Source organism: Patiria miniata, unplaced genomic scaffold (assembly GCF_015706575.1).
Source record: "Patiria miniata isolate m_02_andy unplaced genomic scaffold, ASM1570657v1 HiC_scaffold_2, whole genome shotgun sequence".
In the NCBI taxonomy this organism is placed as follows: Eukaryota; Metazoa; Echinodermata; class Asteroidea; order Valvatida; family Asterinidae; genus Patiria; species Patiria miniata.
The window spans coordinates 17,447,692-17,473,828 of record NW_024037058.1 but is presented as its reverse complement, the minus strand read 5'-3'; the positions used below and the strand labels follow the sequence as shown (position 1 = coordinate 17,473,828).

General features: G+C 39.3%; 1 protein-coding gene across 2 annotated transcripts; it reads right to left on the bottom strand.

Annotated features, from left to right (window-relative positions):
- Positions 1-5,499: 5,499 nt before the first annotated feature.
- LOC119726719 (leucine dehydrogenase-like) lies at positions 5,500-23,685 on the bottom strand. Of its 2 annotated transcripts, none has more exons than XM_038198528.1 (10): positions 23,004-23,685; positions 22,365-22,471; positions 15,279-15,400; positions 12,543-12,668; positions 11,749-11,841; positions 10,234-10,337; positions 8,253-8,348; positions 7,193-7,336; positions 6,629-6,718; positions 5,500-5,828 (listed from the first exon to the last, which is right to left on the bottom strand). In XM_038198528.1, exons 1-10 carry the CDS (start codon positions 23,628-23,630, stop codon positions 5,655-5,657), a joined length of 1,683 nt encoding a protein of 560 aa, XP_038054456.1. In that variant the 5' UTR covers positions 23,631-23,685; the 3' UTR covers positions 5,500-5,654. The 2 variants fall into 2 exon arrangements, with proteins under 2 accessions (XP_038054456.1, XP_038054455.1); XM_038198527.1 differs by lacking the exon at positions 15,279-15,400 and adding an exon at positions 17,512-17,633 and having other exon boundaries at positions 23,004-23,683.
- Positions 23,686-26,137: the final 2,452 nt, after the last annotated feature.

Here is a 26,137-nt window from a genome sequence, read left to right as displayed (position 1 = left end):
CTGGCGAGTAAGATGAAAACAACCCTTTTATGGAGATTGACGCGCGCGTATCATGTTCTATTCGATGTCGCGCAGAACGCACCTGGCGCGTTGCGTTTTGAATTTAGAACTATAAAATTCTAACTCCCTGGTAGTGTTGCGCATGCCTACGTGAGGATTGTGAACGTTCAACCAATTAAACGATAAGAGGCACTGGATTTTTAGGAGTCCACATTTTATTGTGACACTGGAAAAGTGTTTAAGACCAGCTAGCCATGTCTTTATCATCCGTTTAATACCGGCCACGTGACGGGCTCTCGACCAATAGGAATGGCTAAACTGTCTGAGGTATTTATGAATGTGGCTTAAAACAAATAAGGTTATGTTTAATCACAACCTTAAATTGTTCATCAGAGCAGACTGGTATTACAAGTACTTTGTAATGAATTTTTGTTTCATTGGTTTCATTTCTAGTGAACAGTTTACTTCGCTTTCAATTGAATATGGCCGACTCGTGAATAAAGTCTACAAGGGCGGACAAAAACTGTCCTATCCACCAACCTCTGGTAGGAAATTGAAAAACTTTTCTTTTCGGTAATGACAGGTTTTTTTCCTTCTTTCAATCACTCCCAGCGCTTTCCAACTCAAAACATTTTGGTAAAGAACTGGAATCACAGTAAAATGGAACAATTAAAAAGTGCAATCAGTTTGAAATCAAACGTCCTTTAATTTATTCTGTTTAAATCAACCGTCACATTATTAAAACCAAGAAGATAAGCACATGACAAAAATAAATAACTACATGATGATTAGGATTTTTTGGCAATTGTTTGGTGCCATTAATTCGTATATCTTCAAGTTTTTCTGTAAACTAAAAATCTAAAAACATCTTTAAAAAGACATTGGTACAAACAGATAAAGAATACAATGTACTTTGAAAGTAAAGAAAGAAATGAAATATCTCACGCTTGAAAAATTTCATATCAGTTGCATTGATATACCACACATGCCACATGTGCATTGGATTACACAGCGTCACCGACTGTTCATACTACATGTACATGTATACACCACTAAAGAAATCCGACTACATGTTTGTAAACGTTCCATCAGTTATGATACAGACTTTAAAAATAACTAATTTCTAGGTATGCTGGGATAAAACAATAAAAAAAAACTAGAGCCTGTTCCAATGCAATGGGTGATATAAGTTTTCTTTAGGTAAGAACACTGGACTCAGCATAATGTGTACATGTACACAGTCCTTGGATAATTTTAGCGATGGGAGAAATCAGAGATTTCAAAATCTGGTTATCATAATTTTTGTATACCAAATAACGGTTATCCGATTTCACTGGAAGTTCCCATCCACCTCACATTCGTGCCAAAAAAGAAGTGAGGAGTGAGGTGTCACATGCAATGCCCTCCCAGTGATTGGGTATTGTTTGCAGGATCCGATGATCATTCTGCCTTTACAAAACACTTGAGTTGTAATATTGACAAAATGGGTCGACTCTCTGAGAAGTCGAATGGGCAGGCTCTTCATATACATTGTACCAAGAAGACCACTAGCAAGTGAATGCAGTTACAGCAAATCGAGGAATCTTCCAGTTTTCTTTAGCCTGTGTCACACAAAAATGGAAGACTTAATTATTTTTAAAGGTTGGTTTTGAATATCCAGTTGCCAAAATCAAGACCGAATAATGCAATTCAAACCGAATTTAAAAAAATCTAGATTTAAATCCCGCAACTAATAAAGGAAAACCGTTTCTTTAGTATTTAAATACTAAAATGAACAAATACATGTATTTTACTTTTCAAAGCATGAAATTGCATTGTCAGTATTTTTTTTTATTGATGTTTGCACGGAAGTCATTTTCAAAGGTGATTGTTTTTCTGGCCAAAACACAAACACAGAAAAGTATGGATAAAGAATTGAGAGAAACAATTGCACACGCCTACTACCCATTTTCAGAGATATGAGAAACACTAAAGGGTGAGAGAATCTTCCAGAGATCAACTGAAATGATGTAAAAAGATGAGGTAGGATTAAGGGTAAAACAATTCGTAAAACTTATGCAGAAGCAAACTATAAACTATAAACTTAAATAATGTTATGCTATGGTTGCGTCAAGCAAAGCAAAGTTTAATTAAATATGCATTCATCCTTATGAGTACCAAACCAAACTTATACCCAATAGTTCAATCAATCATCTAGAACTTCCATTTCATGTACTGCTTTCACAGTACAGCATGCTGAAACGGCCAGAGTTCGTGGAGGTGCCAATATATAGAAATATTGAATGTTTATGAGTGCAATGGTAAGAATAATTTCATTCAGTAACAGATGGAATGATCCATTCTTCGCCACGTGTGGAATGGAACATTCCATTTTTCATCGAATTATTCTTTCCACTGAACGAACGTGAAACATTCATTTGTTTTACACAACACCTGAATAAATCCTTGTCATCTGATTGGTCAGAGCAACCAGTAGTGTGATGTGCATTGGAACTTCTATCTACCGTGGAATAGAACTTCTATTTTTGCGGTGCAGCCAGGCCATTGGTTGGGACAATTCATTTAACGACATATGATCAACAACCTACCAATCAGATGACGAGGATTTTATTCAGGCTCAACAACTTCATGTGCTGAGCAAAAATTAGCTAAGAGCAAGTCACCAATTACACTCCATTTGGGTAGTAACCAATAGTTCTGTCCTTTGCAACTTCATGAAAGTACCCCATGCTAGCTCTCTACTGTTGCCCCAAACAGCAAAATTAACTAAACTCCCTTTTTCTATCTAGCACTATCTACAAACGTCTAACCTACTTTATACAGCAAAACCATTAGTAAGGGAGGCTTAGAAGGACCACAGGCAATAAAAAAAATTCCAAAATGGCATCTCACGACTTACTTTCTCAAGAGTTACTATCTCTCGTGATTGTAACTTGCCACGGCTAGATAGTAACTTGCCACGGAGTCAGCAAAATAGCAAGTTGCTGCAGCGAGATAGTAATTTGCCGTGGTGAGATTGAAACTTGCCGCAGCGAGATAGTAACTTGCCACTGCGAGATACTAACTTGCCGTGGTGAGATAGTAACTTGCAATGATGATATTTTTGCCGCAGCGAGATAGTAACTTGGCAAAGCGAGATACCAATTTTGGAAATTTTTTATTTTAAGGATGGTTCCTCTAAGTTTCTGAATTTGGCTTTTTATGCTTACAGTATTCATGATTAACGGTTACTAGATGGCTCGTGATTAACACATTAAGCAAGTCTCAGATAGGAAAACCACCATTTCAGAGATACATTGCTATACATGTACTTGTAACTCAGCCGTGTGGTTGCGAAGGGCGATTTCTAAAGTTACGTAACACTTTATTTTGAATGAAACTACATGCACACAGACATGTTCACGTTGGCAGGTAAAATCTTTGAAAATTAATTTCTCCTGTTTGGCAGACCGTATCTTCTTGCAACTTTAAGGGTTTATTTCCCTTATAATGATCCAAGTATGTGCTAAAAATCGTTGTAATATGTTCATTCTTTTCATTGAATTTGGAAAAATAGGCCTGTCTACGTGCATTAATTTAAAAGTTGAAACACTGGTGTTTGCAATATCTGTCAATCTTTCCAAGCCTCACAAATATTAATAAGGTTCCTATCCATTATGGTGTGCAGTAAAAATTTGCATAAAAGCCTCCTTAATGAGTTCTTAATTAATAAACTTCACCCTTTTTGCCGGCTTCCATTGGTCGATACCGAGACCCATGCCAAGTCACATTCAGTGACGCTAATGAATATGCTAATATTGTGTATGCGTCATGAATATGAATATGCGTCATTGTGTTGCCAGGCCGAAATCGGTCAACCACAGTACCTACAGCGCTATAGAATCTTCGCTGTAAACCATGCATGTGCAGTTGGTTCAGCAAAAAATCCTCATCGAAAATTTCCTTGGAGATAGTTCAAGGTGTAACACTAGCGTTTGCAACAACAGATTAAGCTGAAATTTGGAATATACTTAGATGATACATGTATAAGTGTTCAACTACTCGTGAAATAACAACTTGAGTAGATTCCTAGAACTTGAGATAAATACATAGATTTTGAAAAATTTTCGAACGATTTCTTCCAGACTTGAAGGTCAGCTATACCAGTAACTAGTATTGACGTTTCAGCATTGATGACGGCGATTTTTTCACTGACATGAAGTTTAGAATTTCCTCTGCCGTTATAAGTTAACATTTCAATCATACTGAGCATATTTTCTGAGAAACACAATGTTCACAAGGCCATGTTTTTTGGGGTTCACGAATTTCACTACTCTGTTACAGCATCTAAGTACTTAATCAGATTAGCTTTGCAGGACAACCGGCATGCTTTGGCGTTCGCAACCACATGGCTGAACTATGAAAGTTTTGGTAACTAACAAAGCCTTTCTTCACGGATACATTATTAGCATTAAAAGTCTAAATTGTTTGGAAATAACCTGCCTCTACAAAAATATGCCATGTTATTATTTACAACAAATGTACACCAAGCAACACTTAAAAAGATAAACAGTTCAGTGTTTAGAACACGTACGTGGCATTGCAAAATACTGCCAAATAAAAATTCTGTCTTTTTTTTTTATTACAAGTTGTCTTTGACTGGTGGGGATAAAATACTTCAGAAAGTGGCGTCTGAACACATATTTTGACCCGCTGAATACATAGGGGTCCTTCATACTTAATTCCTTACTTGTACGGACTAAAAATTTCAGATCATGAAATATTATTCACTCTTTGAAAGTTGATATGATATTGCAATTTTTCGTAAAACTGATTTTAGAATACGATGCAAATATATATATGACAAATAAAAAATTTGTAACTGCATTTCCATTTCAACAGGAAACTTTGATCGGCTTGCCATAGGCAATGTGTTCAAAACAAGATGGCGGACGAAAGAGTGGCCTACAAATTCCGTGTGTGCGGCGAGTAGGTGCGATGTGGCGCAGAACGCAGTGGTGTTTTACCGGCAATTTAAACAACCCATGTGACGGGCTCTCAACCAATAGGAATGGGTAACTGTCTCAGGTATTTATAAATACAAAATAATCAGCAACTGATTTCCTTTAAACTGATACAGTAACATTTATGCCCATATATCAATAAGTTCAGTATCTTCCTTAACCCTGACCATCCTAAATCCCCAAATCCAAATGCTTAATAGGGCACACTTGCAACAAAGAACATTTCACACAGAGGTAGGATTGATTGTCGACACCAAGATATTACTGAGAATTCGTGTAGAGTACCTGGTCCTTAAGGATTACAACAGAATTCATAGAAACTTAAGTAACAATAATACATTTATAAAATATAGACGGTTAGCGTAACCCTGCTGAATCCAACAGGATCCAACTATGTCACATACCCGATGGAGCCTGTTGGATTGAGCAGTTAACCCCTTGTGTACATTCCTCATGCAAAATGTTAGATTCAGCAGGCAACTGAACCGCATTATAACGCATTGTTGGACTCCGTTGGATTCAGCAGACAACTGAAAATGAGGCACAGTGGACTGAACAGGAAAGTCTGCTGGACTCTGTTGGATTTAGCAAGGTAGTCCTGAGGAAGTACTAGGGGGTTAGGTTTAATGACACAGTTTTAAGCCATTATGTTTACCCAAGGTGCCAGTTGTTGTCCACGAGTGCCTGAATGATTTGCTGGCTACGCTGCGGCCATATTGGATGCAGCTCCAGACTGAGTTTGTCTGCGATGGCGTTGGCTGCCTCGACTGGAGTGATGTCCTCGGACTGGGCTTTCTTCAGCATCTTTTTGGTCATCAGAAAGATCTGATGGGTGTATGATAAACATTTATTTCAATGTTGCCATTTCCACACAATAAAATGTTACAATTCCGTGTAAACATATTATACAGAGCAAAATGCAATGAATTATGTAATTGTGAATAATAATGTACATGGATCAATACTAAAAAAAATGTATGACAACATTTAGGTATAAGGTGAAGCGTCATGCTTTTGTACCCTAACCTTTCGACAGACAAGTGGACATGACCGAGAAAAACAGAGACAGTGACAAAGGACAAAATGGACAACAGTGAGACACACAAAGATACAACCTAGAAAAACGCAAACTGGTATGAGACGAGGGCATACATCTAGATTCATAAATTATAACTAGTTATTCGAACAAAAGTAGAAAAAACACAAACTGGTATGATACGAGAGCATAATCGTCTACATTCATAAATTATTTATAACTAGTTGTTCTAATAGGAATTGAGTAGATGTGATCTAAGGTTTTTAACAAAGACAGAGAAGGAGGGTGATGATTTTAAGAAGTCATCTAGACTATTCCAGTATGATGTACCACGTTGAATAACGCTAGTTTTAGACAATGTTGTTCTGTTCTGTAAGATTTAGGTAAAGATTGGAAGATTCACATCTCGGGGCCATAAGGTGAGGACGTTTTGCAGCGGTGTTGCAGTGGAGCCCATCACACGTGTTGGCACACGGAGCCCATATCTGCATTGATAAATGCACTATGATTTATACGCACAAGATTTATATTGTCTTGTTTGCGCTTCAGTTTAAAATAAAATCCAAGTTTATGTCAAGTTGATACTTACAGAATTGTCCCATTCCCGACCAAAGTGCCTGTTAATGGCCGGATCATCCGGAAGCCTTCCGTAGGTTTCATTGGCACAGTTCACAATACCCTGAAGGTGACAAATTCAGCCAAATAAATAGATTAGATAGAAATCTTCGAAAAAATAGATTAGATTGATAGATTTGATTAATACAGAAAATGGAAAAAATGGGGGGAAAATCAGCCATTGTGTCCAAACGTCCACGCTTGCTGGGTCCCGAAGCTCCTTGGACCTGATCAGAAACGGACTTGGAACAACCTTTGAAGGGACAATGTTGCCATTTTTTATTTCGTTCGTTCAATTTGTTTTGGTTCGATCAAATACATTTATTTCAATTTTTTTCCATTTTCAAGGTTTAATTCTCAGGAACCAGTGACTGTTAAGTGACTGTTTATCTGTAACAGAAAAACAAAACAAAAAGATAATAACTTCAAACTTTCTGTGCAATCATTCAACAAGTTGAACGGCACACAATATCAGTCAAAACTCTATAGCTCATCTCTTTCGACCTTAAGCCACAAACTTATCAATCACCCCTCGTACCATTCTGTTGGCCAAATAGTCGACGATGTATGTGATTCCTCGCTCTTTTAGAAGCAGATTATCTTCAGGAGAGCCTAGCTGGTTGTTAGCTGCACCGCATACTATCTTGGCATTAATGGTAGGGATGGTATCTGCATTCAGAATCTGTGGGTAAAAGATTGGAAGTGAATGACTTTGAGCATCATTACAGTGAGTGTTACACGGAGAGTAAGGCCACATCCAAATCGCGTGGCTGTGGCTAGATATAACACACGGGTCTAACGGCAGTAGCTGCAGCCGCTTCCATAGGTGTGTGTGCAAATTTGAGCCGTAGCCAAGTTATTTCGGACGCGGCTTATTGCTCAACAGCAGTTTGAAAGAATCTGTCATTACCAGTAAGGCCCGGTTCATACTACACACTAACATCAATACGAGGCAAATGGTTCTTGGTTGGTTCTTCTCCTAAATACTTCATGTGGGAGTTATACAGGAGGCCAGAAACACCGGGGCAAACCCCTTCTCTTAGCGATAAGTGTTTACTGTTTTTTTTTCACACAACACACGGAACCTATGGCTTTACGTTCCATCCGAAGGACAAAGCAATAATGGTTTAAGTGCCTTGCTTAAGAGCACAAGTGTCCGCCGGCGGGCTCGAACCCACGTCACTGTTGCCTCTGAAACACCCGAACATGAGTCCAGTGCTCTTAACCGCTAGGCCATGACACTCCATAAATTTATTACGGTCACGGTGAATGCAACAGTGAAACTTACATTTTTATATTGGGCTTTGCCATGTCGGCCAGGGGCAAAAACCAATGTAGAATTTACATACTTTACATATCTCCAACGCATATTCCATCTCATGAGAGTTTGATTGGTGGCGTCACAAAATTAACTTTGCTTCTGCTTTTCGCGCGAAGTACGAACCAACCTTAACTTTGCCTCTTCACTACTAAAGCTCTGTACTTCTGCATAGTCTATGAATCAAAGGGTAGAAGACAACTGATGTGAGTTGCACAACAGATTTTGAGGGGAGGGGTTGTTAGAGGGGGGAGGGGCAGGAACTAGGTTTTCTACGTACATTGCCCAGTGCACAGGGAGATATGATGTCACAGGGATAGGCTAGTACTCCGTTATCGTCCAGGGGAACTTTCTCAACCTGCAGAATATCAGTCACCTGATCACAACCAAAAGATACAAAAAGATACAAACATTAGCATTTAAAAGCCCTCTACACCCTACTAAAACTGGCAAAAGCCAGTATCAGCATTAGACCAAATGTGAAGGACTAAATCTGAGAGGTTTGATTCTGAGAAGATGTGCATGATATTTAGCAATACGTTATTAATCCTGCAGCCGATTTCATGAAACGATGCGTAATTTACGGCACGTGCAGAACTCAGGCAACAAATTAATTGTAGTACTCGTACTCGGTACTCGAGTACTTTTTTTGAAGTACTCGTACTCGTACTCGAATGTCAAAGTACTTGTACTCGACATGTCGAAATTGTACTCGATCATCAAAGTACTCGTACTCAAACAGCAGTACTCGGGGGGAAATGGTGTAGCTTGACTATATACCACGGACTTATTTTATCGATACTTTCAGTTTGAGATGGTTGATTGGCTTGTGGAGAAATCAAAGTTTCCTGATTTTCCTCTGTGCACGTCTGCATAGCTGCCAACTTTTCAAAATCCCAATTAGTAATCAACCCGCGCGGTCATTTTCAACTGCTCGTTTTATCAAAAGCTTTACAAACATCGAGTACAGGTACATGGTTTACATGTACACATACATGTGCATACCCCTTCTTTTTGTGAATAATAATGTACTGTAGGCCAAAAGATAATTTAAAAAAAAAAAAAAAAAAAAAAAAATAATATTTTTTTTTTTTAAATTAATTTTGTTTTAATGTCTGTTTTTGTTTGTTGAAGTCAAATAAATAATAACAACAATAACATGTGCGCATATTTTGTTTGAGATGCATGCTATCGATGTGGAGTTTCGAGTTCGTATCATCAATGTATTTACACACAATGATTTAGGGCCACCGTATGCAATAGAAATATCCCGCCAACATACCTTGCAAACGCATGCTGATTTATCTTTTCTGGATGTTGTGACAAACTCAAACTCTATTACCAATTATTCCAACCATACTCTTATTAAATTCCATGATTAAAATCTCGCACTGATGGGTCTCATCCCGGCAATAAGCGACCAAATGTGCTCACGATCGTCACTGAAAAGCACTCACACACAGTACACACAACCACACATCCACGAGATGCACACAAATGACACACCATTGAAAAATAGTTTTAGTCTGGTCCTCAAGTACTCCACTGCGCACACTGCATTGATGTCTATCAGGTGCTTGACTGCATTCTTATTAGACTTGTCACTAGTCCATCCATTATCGCGACATTTCGCCAGAAGTTTTCGGTCAAAAACGATACTTTACAAGTATTTTTTTTTCGTTATGTAGAAAATGGGAAATTCGTAATATTTTAGTGGCAAATCGTATTTTCGTAATTTAACAAACAATTCGTAATAATTACGAAAAATTCGTAACAGTTGGCAGCTATGCGTCTGAACAAACACACAGCTAGCCGTGAGTTCTGTATAGTGGTCTGACTGGGCCTGGGCCAATTATGCACAATGAACCATTTGCCGTATGGCCGTATTCGGAAATACAAGTACTTGTACTCGTACTCTGAAGAACATTACTCGTACTCGTACTCGTACTCGTAAGTACAAGCACTCATACTCAGAGACCTGTTCTTGTACTCGGAGGTGCAAGTACAAGTACTCGTACTCGGCAACCTAAGTACTCGGCAGTACTCGGTAACCTAAGTACTCGGCAGTACTCGGTACTTGGAAAAAAGTACTCAACTACAACACTGTAGTTTAGTCCATGACAAGTCCGGTCACAAGTAACAGAGGAATAACAAAGGAATGCCTTTGGACTGATTGACTTGTGATTGACTTGTGATTGACTTGTGATTGACTTGCATAGACTTATGGTGGATTCCAATGCAACACAGAACGGTCTTCTCACCCCAGGGAAGCGATTCCTCATGTCTGTCACCCTGTTCATGTGGCAGTCTGTCACGTAGATGTGGGAGACGTTCTTCTTCAGAAGCTCCTCAACGACAATGGTGGCTGGTAGACAGGGTAAAATGGAGGAGAGGATTAATACTTATCTTCCTAGATCCTTCAAAATCCATCAGAATCCACCAGCTTTTGGAGGATTTTGAAGGATAGAGGAAGGAAGAGCCACGCCACTGTTACTACACATTGGGCTTAATGCCCCTTGAAAGAAACTTGGTAGATGTACTGTACAAAGAGTCTGCCACTGGGTTTCAGCACTGAGGAGGATTTTGTAGGATTGAGGAAGGTAGAGCCCATCGACAGTTACTTTAAAAGGGGCTTGAGTTGATTCCCCTTGAAAAATTCATTACAAAAATGAGTGCCATTGGTTTTCCACATGTTGTTGGATTTGGGAGGATTCAGGTAGGTTCCTAGTAGTAAGCATGCCTTGGTCTAACAGGTCTTAAAACCCAAAACCTTCTTGTTCCAAATAGAATATTCTGCTTCGTAATGGAATATCTGATTGTCAAATTTGTTGTTGAACAATTACCAAACCCCCCCCCAATAAAGTTAATAATGAAAATTATCTATATTGCTTATTCATGTATATCTGCGACAGTTAACCTATTCCTATTGGTCGAGAGCCCATCGTGTGGGTGGTTTTAACCTTCGTTAAACAGTAATGTTTAAAACTGGTTTCGAGCCCAGTGCTACATGCACGCAGTACACCCCACTCACTCAGCTGGCTTGATAGCCGCTTAGCACACCACGCATGCCGTGCGCACCAAAGATGAAATCCGCTCATGAAGTGAGATTGTAGATCAAAATAATTGGAACTTTAGTCAACTTTTTGCCTTTTTACTTTTATTTTTATAACCAAAAAGGTATCATGAATGGGGATAATGGTGTAATGAAGCAGTAAGTTATACATGATGTTTAAGACCGGTTATGAGCCTGATCGCCGGTTATGAGCCTGATCGCCGATAATAGCCCTCGCCTTTGGCTAGGGCCATTATCGGCGGCCAGGCCCCAAACCCATTTTAACCCTAACCCCCCCAAACCCATCAAAATCTGGAATCTGTTGGAGTGAGTACTGCACTGATGTTTTACACGGGGTCTGGCATGCTACCATTATCTGAGTCCAACAGTTTGGGTGTAGAGATTACCATAAGGCCCCCCCCAAAATTCTGATTCTGGTTCCCCTACCTACCCTATTTTGACAGCCCCTACCCTAATTTTTTTATGGGAAAAATGAGGGGAAAAAACACCCCAAACCACAAATTTTTACTTTTTACCCTTGACTACACACAGACGCCTCCATATGATTGTACACAACAACAAATTGGCCAAAATAAAAAAATCCCTACCTAGCTACCCTATTTTCAAATGCCATGTAATCAGAAGCAGGAGTACTTTTTTTGGCCTAAGTTAAGTATCCAAGGGGGTTGGGATAAAAGATGTTTTTAAAAACACAAGAACTTACAGACATTGCCTGCCCCCTGGATTCCAATCCTCTTGCCCTCCAGTGTACCCATGTGCAAGAAATCCAAGGCACCTTCCATTGCACATATTACACCTGTAAAGGGGACAACAATTACACAACTCAAATCAGGCTTCATGTACTTAAAAATGTCAAATAGGTCGGAAACTAACCAGTATCATGTCATGAAAATTGAATCTTCAATCATTTCGAGCTGTGAATGGGGACATGATTACATTCGACAGCCCCGCGGATGGGACACACTGAGTGCACGTACTGCTGCGTGTTCTACATAACCCCCGAGGACCGACACACAAAGGGAGAACAACAGATCCTTTCAGTCCTCGGGAGTTGGGTCTTTTGTTGGAAACGGTCCTCAGCATACAGCTGTAGTAAGTTTGTGTGCTTAGTCTTTCGGAGAGTGTTATATTACAGCGAACAAAGGGGAAAACAAAGCATTGTCCTTGAGAGTATAGTAAAGCAAGAGTGTCTGTTCAAGCGTGTATGGCGCAAAGTACGCATGACTAATTATATTCCGAATGCGCACTAAGCCATTGCGTCGTCACGAGAGCATCAGGCGTCTTTGGCAGTGCGTTCCAATGTCTCTTCCAGGGGTCTCCCCAACTCTCCCGTTCCTTCCGTTGAGGGGGGTACTTATGCACGGAGCCCACAACCACTGAACCACAGCGCTCCACAAATATATTCTCCACCAATGTTAAGCCAAAAATCTCATTAATCTGTCTGTTTGTGACTGGAATAAAAAACAAAACAAAAAACAAACAAAAAGAAATCCTCACCTTTCCCAGTTGCAACCGAAGGATTACCGGAGCCCCCCTTGTCTTCAGAGATACACGTTGTGTAGCGAGAGAACATGTGAACGTTGTCCAAATCTATTACATTCAAACCCACGTCCTCAGCAGCCACTGAAATAAAGATTTTTTAAAATTATAACCATTCTTGTAATGCGCTTCAATGCACAGATTGTTTGGATTAGTGCATAGATTATAATGTATCTTAGGCAGTTGCTAGCGAACGCCCTGTGCACCAAAGGGTTAAAGAAAACGTAAGGAGTAGTTTTTTGTTTAGCATGTTAGAGAGAGCAGTTGGTGCATTGTAGTACAAATTCAGTACTTGACCTTGAAAAAAAATTCATTTTTTTGCTGACAAAAACTTCTCTATTTGACAAGAAACCCAATGATCACAATCTCTTGGGCAATGGAAATTTAAGACAACTGGAATATTTCATCAGCGAGATGCAAAACCAGCCAGCCTACCCCGGCAAGCTTGGTGGTCGAGTAAGCAGGAGGTTGTGGGTTCGAGTCCCACCCGAGTAACCCAGTGAATTCTTTTCTCACAAGCCCCTGGACAAAATTGAGCAAACAGTGTCTTTAAAAGTTACCTCGGTGAAGGACAAAACCTAACATTGAATTAAAAAAAAACCACTGACATTTGAACTATGCAGTTTCTAATAAGTGAACTGAGTGAGTTTTGTTCACTATGATAAATTTTTTGTTTAAATGCCATATGAATTACCATGCATATTACTATGCCATAATGTGTCAGCTAACATATGATCGTATTGAAGGATTGTAATGCCATACAACAAGTGAGTCCGTAGGGACGAGTGCGTGATATAACTCCTCTAACATGCATAATTAATGCAACAAGCAATGATTAGTACATGGGCAGTCTGTACACTGCATGCATATACAGGGCGAGTCAAAAAAAGCGGAACCCAAACCCCAAAAATTATATTTCATATTTAAAAAAATATGTAGCACCAAAAATAATAATGACCGGAAAGCCAATTTCATAAGCTACTTTTGGATGGAAAAATTGCTGAAATTGGTCAATCCATTCGAAAAATATCACCATTTAAACACAATGACCCTAAAACCTGTCTTGTCCAAAAAAATGCGATTTCAACAATCGTCGTCACAATTGTCTTCAAACATCACCAGCGATGAAATCTTAGTTTAAACATTAACAATATGCAACAAAGTCCTTTTGAAGGCCCGTCTTTTGAAAAAGTAGATTTTATAAATCATATTGTTTGCCTAACCAGGGTTGTTAATCAAAATATTGTGTGCTACAGTTAGTGACAGTTGTTGAAACAAGTATTCTGGGTCATTTTCTTTGTTGTTCCAAACAGTCAAAAACACACAATAAATTGATTTTTTTGGACGAGACAGGTTTTAGGGTCATTGCGTTTAAGTGGTGGTATTCTTTGAACGGATTGAGCAATTTCAGTAATTTTTTCATCTAAAAAGTAGCTTTTGAAATTGGCTTTCCAGTCATTATTATTTTTGGTGCTATTTATTTTTTTAAATATGAAATATATTTTTGACGGTTTGGGTTCCGCTTTTTTAGACTCACCCTGTATAGTGCTGGCTAACACAGTATTATATAAACCATTTAATCATGCACAGTATAGATGCTCATGCACTTTAAATTCTTAAGCTTTCGACTGAAAGTTTTGTTTCACATTTTGATAAAAAAATGTCATTATTTGCAACCAACTTCGAACTTGTGTTATAAAATGATATCAGATAGTCAAGAGTTCATTATCCCAGATATGTATATCTTTCAAAGAGAAGGGGAAACTGTAATCTCCACACACACACACACACACACAAAAGAAAAGATTAGCCTTTTTGTTTTAGATATGGTGGACACAATAGCAGTGCGCTACTTGGTTTGAGTACACTCTTTTGTACAGTGTTGTACATGTAGTCGAGCCCATCACAAATCCTGTCAAACTAAATCACAAGTCCTTTCACAAGTCCAGTGTGAAGTCCATGGCACAAGTAACAGGTGATGAACAATAACAAGGGAATGCTCTTGTCAAACTTCATTTAACCACTTCGCGCCAGGTTTACTTTTGCCGAAAAACTTGAATTTCGAAATTTTCTAAAGGCAAAATTTTCCAGCCAACTTCTGATATACAGCAAAACACCACAAATACTGATTCGCAAGAGTGATTTCAACAGTATTTGTACGATATTTCTTGCCGAAACGTCATGTTTCAATACTCCTGGTGTGCACTGGAGTGTAAATTGTACAACAATGCACAACAGCCCACACAACAGTTAGCACACGATCCGCCTCCACAGACTACATGGACTTTGTGTGTGTGTACAAAAGGAATAGCAAGTTTAGACGTCACCCAGAGGCGAGTCGAGGCAATCCTGACGTCTTAACCCGTCAGCTGTGCTGGAATTCGAATCATTTGCCTGGCGATCTGTAATCGAGGCAAGACCTCAGTTTAATGCTCAGGGGCAGATGAAATAGTGAAAACAAATGATCCCTCGGTGTTGGATAATTGGGACTATCACCCTCGGCTTCGCCTCGGGAGATAGTCCCAATCATCCAACGCCTCGGGGTCATTAGTTTTCACTATTTCCCGACAAACCATGTTGTATTTGTATAATAGTCCACGCCTGAACTTGCTCACAGCTTTTGTATATGTATACAAATTTACCCAAAACCAAACTAGCGCCCTCCAATTGTGTCCGTATTGGCAGTCAGATTACCAAGGCATCCATTGAGGTCAGACAGAAAGCAGCCGCAGTCGGCCATGAGCGAAGCACGGAGGTCAGAGAGCAAAGACAACCGCTCCCTTGGCTCACAGACAACACTAACGCCACCACCAACCCTTGGGTTTAGGAGAAGGGGAGACAAGAAGACAAAGGAGTGGGAAAGATCAGTAGATATTCAAGGATCGTGAGTAGGATCAGAGAGGAGGAAATGAACAATAGAGACAGGAGAGATGAGAAAATACGAGAGAAAGGGACAAACAACACAAGAAATGTTAGACATGATTGCAATCTACTCTACATTAAATGCAACCACAATCATGGGTAAAGCTTCCATCACAAAGATAGTAACCTTAACAAGATTTTTTTTATGCTATTCTTAATTTGGTGTGTCACAAAGTGTTAAACTATTCCTGCAAACCACATTATGTTTTGCATGGGAGTTAGGTTGGCGTAGCGGTACCTTCCTCACCTTCCACCGCTGTGTCCCGGGTTCGAATCCCGCCTGGGTCAATATGTGGATTGGGTTTTCAGTCCCTACCTGATTCCGTGGGTTTTCCCCAGAATATTCTTCTGGGCTTTTCCTCCCACCTCTTAAACTATCATTTCTTCTCACTGTCTATGGGTTTCTTCAGGCTTGCGAGCTACAGTGCCTGTAGAGCCCTTTTGAGGAATCCTTGGTTTCATTACTAGAAATAAATTATAATAATAATAATGATAATGCCACACATTAAATGAAATGCAAGGGTATTGGCTCCATATTCTTCTCCAAGTTGTGGCAAAATTACACGTACATATATTGTGATGCAGCAGTTCTGTTGTCACAACATGTGAGTTAAATGACACAGTTCAACACTTCACCTTTGCTAACATTAAATCTTGGTATCTTTTTTTGTTATTTTTGCTTTTTTTTTCATGAAAGCATGGGAAATGTTTTAGCACTTATTAATGTGACTGATCTTTGTTACTTGAAATGCATGTATGGAAAATGTGTAATTGAACTATAAACAAATTGTTAATAAAATGTACCCATGATTGTGGCTGTATACATTTTATACAAAAGTTTCACCGATAAGGAAATCAATTAATCAAAACAAATGCTGTGTCCAGTTTTTAACTGCTCATGTTCTGCACAAGGTATTCAACGTTTCCTTCACTGATAAAAAAAAATGGGATTGTGAGATTTAGTTTCTACATTCAACTGAAATACACTGGACGTACGGAACAGTTAAATACAGCACAGCACTCTGTTAAATATTATATTTGCTCACGGAATACACACGCTAAACTACCATTCTGTTTCCGGTGATACTAACTACAGTGCCCAAGTACCTATTGTAAACACATACCAGTACATGTACAATGTAGGTTAATGATGTTAGCATGCAAGTGCAGTCATTAAAAAATTCAAGTGGTCCACTTGAATTTAGAGGATTTTTTCCTGTCCGTGTTTAATACTTTAGTACTTTGTAATTTGCCATTCAAGTATCATAAAGAATGACTTCAAACAATATTTGTATTTGTTGGGTACTTCCCCCCACATTGTTTGCTATTCATAATCACTCTCTTTGGGGATGACGGCATTAAGGATTGCATCCAAAATTAGAAAATCACAGACATCAGATGTGACAGGGACAGGAAGACTGTGGACCCTAATGTATAGAATGACCCAATTGACAATGAAAGACGCTCTTTAAAGATATCTTGGGGAAAATCAGATTTGTAAAACTTTGATTGGAATTTGTCATCACTGTTTTTGGATGTTGTTAATAGTCAGTTAAACACACGACATAGCTTGCTCATTATGAAAGGTTTTCTAGATGTGTTTTTTTTCCCCCCTGAATATACTTTTCCTTTCCATTTTTCCCCAAATCATGTTCCACTAGATACTGCCGGGTAAACAGTTCCATTTAATTTTTGTTCCCCGAGTGCATCTGCTCCCATTCCCTGGCAAGCGTGGTCAAGCCATCGGGGCAGCAGAGAAGGCTATATCAAAACGATGAATATCATATCCAAGATTGGGAACTTTGGCAGTTGGCACCCTGACCCAAGATATTCCAAGCATACCTCAGGCATGCGTGTAGGCTTGACTACAGCATTCCTGACATATGCCTGGAATTTATCAGGTACCAAGCGCCAATATTCCCAAAACTGCAACTGGCTGCGCCAGGGTTAACAAAATCCAAATCCAGTCTAGAACAGAGACTAACTAGAGAGGCAAGTCCCGTACCATAACACCCATTAAGCGAGGACAAAAAGTCCCCGTAATCAAAGAACAACTTTGCGCGGTTGTCTGGGTCCAGGTGTTCCCCACTGCGCGGCTGCTGGACCACCCCTTTCCCTCCGCCTGCCCTGTGGTTTGGAAAGTGACAAAATAATGGAGGGGGGGGGGGTAAAGGAAAGAAAAGAAAAGAAAATGTACGGGAAGGGATTTATATGGAAGTTGCATGGATATTTTAAATGATGTGCATTTCTTGTGCTGTTATTTGTATACTATAGCATGAGCAAAAACTAATGAATAAAAAAAGAAAGAAATGCTCATGAATGAGAATATAGCTCAGGTACTAGTTGAGAAAACCTGTCATTTACACACTCGAGACAGACTGAAAAAAAAGAAATGTGGTTATCAGAATTTGTGGGAAAAGACATTTTTACATTTTTGTTTAATGATGCGTTTACTAATAAGAAACCTATAACAGTTGCCTTTCGGATAGAATATTAAAAAAAACCAAAAAAACAAGCAGACCTTGGCAAACATTTAAATGCATTCACTTAAGTTAAAGGGCCATGCTATGTATTATCTTTAATGCGATCCTTGCAAATGCACCGTTGTGTCCCATTTAACCTCATTGTCCATTTTCATTTTGCCATTTTCAAGGGTATTTTGGTGCCTTTGTTGTTTTTATGCTAATGCAAATTTCCGTATTCAGGAGCAAAAGAGTGATGTCATTTCATGCATACGAATGTTACAGGCATAAGCATGTTACAGCCATTTACATGTAAGCACCAAAGGTTGCCAGAATTTTGGATATAATTATTTTCTTTTCTTTGGTGATTCGTTGTAGTGTCACTACATGGCAGTAAGCCAATGATCAAAATTTTCTCACAAATGTTTTCAATGAGCCAATTTTTGTGTTCAAAATTTGAACAGAAAACCCCTAAACTGAACAGAGTCTTCCTGACATGACATCACAGCAACAACACCCTCGGTTGTCCGGAAAGGTATGAAATTTTTGAATTTTTTTAAAGAAGTCCCCTTTTCAAAAAAATGAACCAAAAAGGGTCTGGGATGTCAAATAGTTTTCATACATTTACAAGTAAGAGGAGTAGAAAGTTGCACAAAATGTGTACCTTAAAAAAAATCATTTAATAGCCCTTTAATGTGTTCTAGCAGCCGGTATCTATGATGAATAAACATGGATGCTCCCCATAGAAATGGCTATAGAAAAGAGCCTATAGTAATTGTACCTGCTAAACTCATTCTGACTCACTGACATTTGTGTGACCTTGAAGGCTGGGTTAACATTGTCACAGACTCGATTGTGGTTTCTCTCAATAACACCCCTTCCTTGGCACATTATGACATAAGTGCATACATTTATCTTGAGTAAATCAACACCTGGGTTGGATTCAACTGAGAAAATGGGATTTTACGAAAATTATCAGTAATTCAGGCCCTGAATTTTTGTAAGGAAAATAAAATGCAAAAAAAATGTGCGCCTGATTTTAAATTTTCTTTTATACTAGCAGGAGTGGGTATGGAGAGGGTAGTTGGTGTGAGGAAGTCAGGTTGGTTGGGTGGAGGGGTCTGTGATTTAACAACAAAAAAATTGCCCCTACCTCCCCAAATACTTCAATATCCACTAAGAAGTTTTTGGAGGAGTTCGCACAAAATTAAGGAAGACATGTGAGCCCAGCCAATGAGATTCTGTTAACATTCAAAGAACGTGCCACTGAGTTCCTGCACAGTGGAGGGATGGGAGGCTTAAGGAAAAAGTCCCCGAGCAGAGGCACGTCAAAAAGAATTAACTAGGAGTTTGCTTCAAAATATCCGGCAGGAAACGACCGTAACTGCAAAGTACACCACATGAATAAGCTGTATTGCACATCGGGCATGTTTTAACTTTTATGTTTCTGCTGCTCCAAATCTAACATTATGATTCACCACAACCCCTGCCAATTATGATAATAGTCCAGGAATTCTTGCCAGCTGCAGGTTATTATACAAATACAACATGGTTAGTGGGGAAGTAGTGAACACTAATGGCCCCGAGGTGTTGGATGATTGGGACTATCTCCCGAGGCAAAGCCGAGGGAGATAGTCCCAATCATCCAACACCGAGGGATCATTTGTTTTCTCTATTTCCCAGCAAAAACATGTTGTATTTATTTTACTATACCTCATAAATATTCATTAGGCAGCTGCGGTATTTCATTGGTCCATTCCGCCATGTTTTTTATCATGCAGTATTTGGATAAAGTGAAACATTATTTTAATTTTAATGTACTAGTGCAGTACCCATTGATAATGCGCCTGTTATAATGGGGCAAATTGCTTGATCTCTGGTTTTGGTTGCTTACAGCTTTTTGATAACTGCTCATCATGCAGACAATTTAAGCGCGAGATTTAATATTATTCACGCAGAGTTTTATGCAGTGCATGGGTGCTCCTGGGTTTTTTTCAGTGCAATTCTTTGGGTGTGTGTATCTGTGTTTTGTTTGTTTTTACTGAATTCCATGATTATTTTTTTATGTATGTATATTTTAAGTGTTTTTATGTACCCATATCTTACTATTTACTATTTTTAGTGTTTTCTGTAATTGTAGTTTTTAATGAATTGTTCTGTATAATTGCTGGGCACCTCTGGAAAACAGTGTACCACTGAGAGGTTTCCCCAGGGTAAATAAGAAATAAATAAATAAATAAAATAATTTAAGGAGACAAACAGAATACAAAGTTAATACTGTGTCATTTGATAACTTTAACATTTCCATAAAACATTGCATTTATTATTATTGTGTAGAATTTCACCCAGTTCATCTGCGGTTAAAATCGCAAAGCGAGCACCACCGGTTGCCATTTTGATGTGTGCCGTAATAGACTGGCACAACTGTCCTCACTGGTTTTCTCGACGGTACGCACGTAAAGCACATGCGTCGTTGGTACAGAGATAACACACTACTGGAACAAATCCAAGGCTGCGACCCAGGTGTGTGATAGTACCTCCCTGGTTTTTGCGCGTCACACGCACGTACGAAGACGCGGGGAAATAGTAAAATCTTTCACACGGTTGAGTTGCTGGAATGGACACCAATGAAATGCCGCGGTGGCCTGATGAATATTTATGAGGTATATAATGGATCAGGCCTCAAAACTCTAAAGGTTTGTAACATTTCATCGTAAATTAAGAAGCCCGCTCTGATTGGAAATGCATTCCCATCTGTACTACAACAGCTCGTGAAAAGCTGCTATTGTTGAACACAGAAATCTGCTAAGCCATCAGTTTATACCCATCAATGACCAACAAGGAAGTACAGTGAGCACATCATGAAAGCTTCAGGGCAGTTTGGCCGAGTGAAACTGAAAACGAAACTTTGCTTTGCCTTGGTTGGCCCTGTTCAACATACATGTACCACCCCTGAGTGAGAAACTGCCAATGTGTAGATTTTCTTGCTGTTTTCTTTGCTTTTTATGCCAATTTGTGACATTTCTGGACTTGGTTAAAATGCCACAATTACATTTCACCCTATCACTAAAAAAATTCCAGTGCAAGTACGGCTTGATGTAACATTCTGCAAATATTTTTTGCAGGAAACAGTTTGAGAAAATCTGTTGGTTAATATTAATGACAATTCCAATTTCCAATTCCAGTGCAAGTACGGCTTGATATAACATTCTGCAAACATTTTTTGCAGGAAACAGTTTGAGAAAATCTGTTGGTTAATATTAATGACAATTTCGAAAGATCACAGTTGTAATCCAGTCAATCACATGTCAATCACAAGTCAAATCACAAGTCAATCCAAAGTCAAATTCGAAGTCAACTCACAAGTCAATCACAAGTCAAATCACAGGTCAAATCAAAAGTCAACTCACAAGTCAATCACAAGTCAAATCACAAGTCAAATCACAAGTCAATCACAAGTCAAATCACAGGTCAAATCACAAGTCAACTCACAAGTCAACTCACAAGTCAAATTACAGATCAAATCAGAAGTCAACTCACAAGCCAATCACAAGTCGAATCACAAGTCAACTCACAAGTCAAATCACAAGTCAATCACAAGTCAAATCACAAGTCAAATCACAAGTCAATCACGAGTCAAATCACAAGTCAAATCACAAGTCAACTCACAAATCAACTCGCAAGTCAATCACAAGTCAAATCACAAGTCAAATCACAAGTCAAATCACAAGTCAAATCACAAGTCAATCACAAGTCAAATCACAGGTCAAATCACAAGTCAACTCACAAGTCAATCATGAGTCAATCATAAGTCAAATCACAAGTCAAATCACAGGTCAAATCAGAAGTCAACTCACAAGTCCATCACAAGTCAAATCACAGGTCAAATCACAAGTTAACTCACAAGTCAAATCACAAGTCAATCACAAGTCAAATCACAAGTCAATCACGAGTCAAATCACAAGTCAAATCACAGGTCAAATCAGAAGTCAACTCACAAGTCCATCACAAGTCAAAGCACAGGTCAAATCACAAGTTAACTCACAAGTCAAATCACAAGTCAATCACAAGTCAAATCACAAGTCAATCACGAGTCAAATCACAAGTCAATCACAAGTCAAATCACAAGTCAATCACAACTTGAATCACAAGTCAATCACAAGTCGCTCCAAAGTGAAATCGGAAGTGAAATCGGAAGTCAACCCACAAGTCAATCACAAGTCAGGTCACAAGTAACATGGAATAATGCACAACAAAAGAATGCCTTAAACCCATAATTCATTTGTTTAGCTGGTTTATATTTGACTCTGGATTTGTATGACCTGTGACGATTCGTATTACAACTCTGCGTCAGGCATTAAAATAGGGTTTAGTAAATTAGTAATGGGCAAGTTACCATAGACCAGCCAGGGCTGATTTGACTCCCATTCCCTGGGCTAGCCGTAGTCCATCCCTCAGGTACTGCTCCATGTTGGCATAGTCCCACAGTCTGATACCCCCACACTGAATGAAAGAGAAACGTGGCAAAATGACCAATTATGGACATAAAGTTCCGTCTGATACAACCGCGTTCCCCATGAGTACGATCTTGCTGCGCCATGTTGGTTCCCATCATGCCTTGCATGATCCTAAGCCCTGGGATTGTGTAGTTAAAATGTGCCACTCTTTGACACATTTAAATAAGGACTGCAGTCGATGCGTTTAACGCCCGATGCAGTACTTTCTATTTTGAAGTTTTTTTTGTAGAATTAACCTTTTCAAAGATGAGATTTGGACGTTGCATCATAGAGCAAGGATTAAATGTGCAAACCTCTGTCGTCCCTTTACAACACAAGATACAGGTTTTTGGGTAGTCCGAGTAACTTGGACCCAACTTATCGCCTATTGCCAGACCATGTCCGAATGTTAAAAAGGCGATGAGTTGGGTCCAAGTTACTCGGACTAGTGAAGTAGGTTTATGGAAAACTTGAAATAAAACATTTGACTATATTTTTTTGACTTGAAGTTGAAAGCAAACATCCTGAACACATCTTACAGCCTGGCCCCTGTTTGTCCTCCAGACAAATGCACCCAGGAGACATCCCGACCGGGCGCCGACCTCCAGGAACACGGCCTCATGGTTGTCGTAATCCACCCGGTCTTCACGGGAGAAGCGCACCAACTCCTCCAGCTCTGGGTGCGACACCCGCACCTCACCGGCCCGACTGTCATACACCACGAAACACCGCCGGATCTTCTTCTCCTTCAGAAAGTCCACAAAATCGTTGGGCTGGAGTTCAAGAATCGATCCGGTCGGTTTGTCAGAGTCTTGGGACCCGGTCCACGAGGGGGTGCAACGGGACAAATATCGCGCCGGGGCAAAAATCCTACCACCACGGCTCGAAGTCGAACACCGGCCGTAATTAGTACTCGCACTGCATGCAGATGAATACCCCCGTGAATATCTGAAAGCCACGGAATTTTTGCCAACATTAGTCAACCGTCTAAAAGCTAAACCATTTCCCGAGTTGGCACCGGTCCCGAAGTGCCTGAATACTGTCAAAAGGCGACAGCAATGCATGGTGATTTCGGTACTCGATTTGCTTCGACAAGAAATCCAATCAATCGTCGGGGCCGGGGACGTTCTTGGGGGAATTTGACGAGTGCGCGCTAGATCGTGCATGCACGTCGTATAAAATACGTACACAAGACACTGACCTACTTTTACTCCACAATAATGCATACGTACGTACGTTGACAAGACTTCTGAAAGTGCACCAGACTACGACTGTTAATTTTATGGGCGTTGTCTAGAGGGCGCTATGTTATCATCACATTATTCGCCTGTGTGGTCATCGAATTTCTAGATTTCAGTTCGCAGATCGTGACTTCGCATCTATGGCCCCCAAAATTAGATGCGAAGTCACGAATTACGTTTACAACAAATGTGTACAATTGACCGTTCTATTTTCGAGTTTCACCCCGAATTTATATATCAATCTATTTTCATATTTTTTTGGCTTATCACTAGCTCTAACTTTGATTCGATCCATTTCTAGCAGTACAAACGAACGTTATTCACTTTGAATTCAACATCGAATTATTTGAGGCCCGACAATAATTTGGTGTTGCAACCCCTTTTTCAGCGGGGCTGCAAACGCCCAACATAATACACGAAATACGGTTCTTCTTAAAAAGAACAAAACGAAAAATTCGTTAGAAGATTATAATTGAAAAGCACGACAGTAGGCCTACAAAATGAGGTGCGGCCCTCTTTTTGTGAATGCGCAAAATCAACCTTACACATAATGTGACGAGTTTGTGATTGGTTCAGAATATTTGTATTTTTAGCAAACTCACTGAAATTAAAGGGAAGATACAACATATTTGCAAACATCAAAAAACAAAATGATCAAATTGCCACGAAATTCTTTACTCAGTGGACTGTTAGGAAACTACAGTCTAAGCATCCCGTACAATCATGGCTCCTGGTTTGCTGACATTTTTAAGTAAAGTGGTATTTTACTTTTACAATTTCCAACGCTGGTCGGCCGACCAGCGTTGGAGAAAGCTGTTTTTTCCAAAGTTATAGGTATTTCGCACTTTATTTGCAATTGATTACACACTGTGAAGGAGTACAAGCCAGCTAGACTGATTCTCTGACCTTATAATTCCCCAACGGCTATAAATTGCTTCGTTTCATCTTAAGCGGGGTCAGGGAAACAGACTACAAGAACATGATTGGTTTTCTTAGTTTACCAACAAGTACGAACCAAAAACGTGAAACAAGTCAGTGTAACAATATTTGCTTTAACATACTATTCCTCCAAATCCATTTATTTCTGAAAATTACAGCAAAAGCAAATGTTGTACATTCCCTTTTACATTGATCGATAGTTCAAGAGTACATGTAGCATAGTAATACAGGGTGTCCCCCCAAAAAATGCTCCACTCTCTTTTTTTCCAAAATTCAAGAAAACCAGAATGCATACATTTTCTGATCATGCATGGTAAGAATGCTATGTGTCTCGGTTGTTATCTACCAAAAAATCAGATCATACTATCAGAAATACTTAAATATGAACTCGCCTCCATTTGCCAACTGCGCTGGGGACTCAAATCACCAATTTTAAAATGTCGATTTTTGTCAAGTGTGCTTTTCAAAAATTCTACTTGGTATCTATTATGAAAGACCAGTCATCAGTTGTTGTCACGCAAACAAGAGAAAACCAACCGACCATGGCATTGTTCATTTATTGGACTTTGACTAAAAATGCCAATTTGTAAATCAACCACAGGTAATAATTGTTCACCTGTGGCTGGGTGCTACAATTCAGTGTGGGGTTCCCTCAAATCAGGTGACAAAAGGTTCTGGTCTGAAAAGAACCAGTCAAGCAAATCGGCACTGCCCACACATAGGTTGTTACGTGTATTTGATTTACAAATAGGTATTTTTAGTCAAAGTCCAATAAATGGACAATGCCATTGTTGGTTGGTTTTCTCTTGTTTGCTTGACAACAACTGATGACTGGTCTTCCATAATAGAAACCAAGTAGAATTTTTGAAAAGCACACTTGACAAAAATCGACATTTTAAAATTGGTGATTTGAGTCCCCAGCGCAGTTGGCAAATGGAGGCGAGTTCATATTTAAGCATTTCTGTCCCTAGTGGATTGACAGTATGATCCGATTTTTTGGTAGTTAACAACCAAGACACATAGCATTCTTACCATGCATGATAAGAAAATGTATGCCTTCTGGTTTCTTGAATTTTGGGGAAAAAGAGAGTGGAGCATTTTTTTGGGACACCCTGTAATTAGTTTTATTCTAATCATATTATATTTTAATTATCTATATACAACCAAACTACTTGCTTCCCAAGGGCGTACATTCTGGGGGATAGGGATACATATCCCCCTCCCAACACTTTTGGAACAGGGCCGGGGATGAACAATAGAATCCCCCTCCCCCAGTTTTGTGTACCAACAAAAAAAAATCATCAATTTACAGAATAATAGTTAAAAGGTAACGAAAATTGAGTATTAGTTTCAGATATGATAGATATTAATCCATCACTGTTTAATATTGTCATTTTAAACAGCGCCCCCGTGTGATCGATGATATTCCCCCTCCCCATTTGATATTGTGTCCGGAAAAAAATCCTGGAAACGTTTTTGTGGCTACACCTCCC

Bases quoted from the DNA above. Each gene is read 5' to 3' on its own strand.
- LOC119726719 (XM_038198528.1), bottom strand. From the start codon at position 23,630: ATGCACGATCTAGCGCGCACTCGTCAAATTCCCCCAAGAACGTCCCCG. The intron at 12,669-15,278 runs GTAATCTGACTG...TCTTTATTTCAG, and splicing joins TGACCTCAATGGATGCCTTG to TGGCTGCTGAGGACGTGGGT. The intron at 7,337-8,252 runs GTACGTAGAAAA...TTTTACCCACAG, and splicing joins CTCCCTGTGCACTGGGCAAT to ATTCTGAATGCAGATACCAT.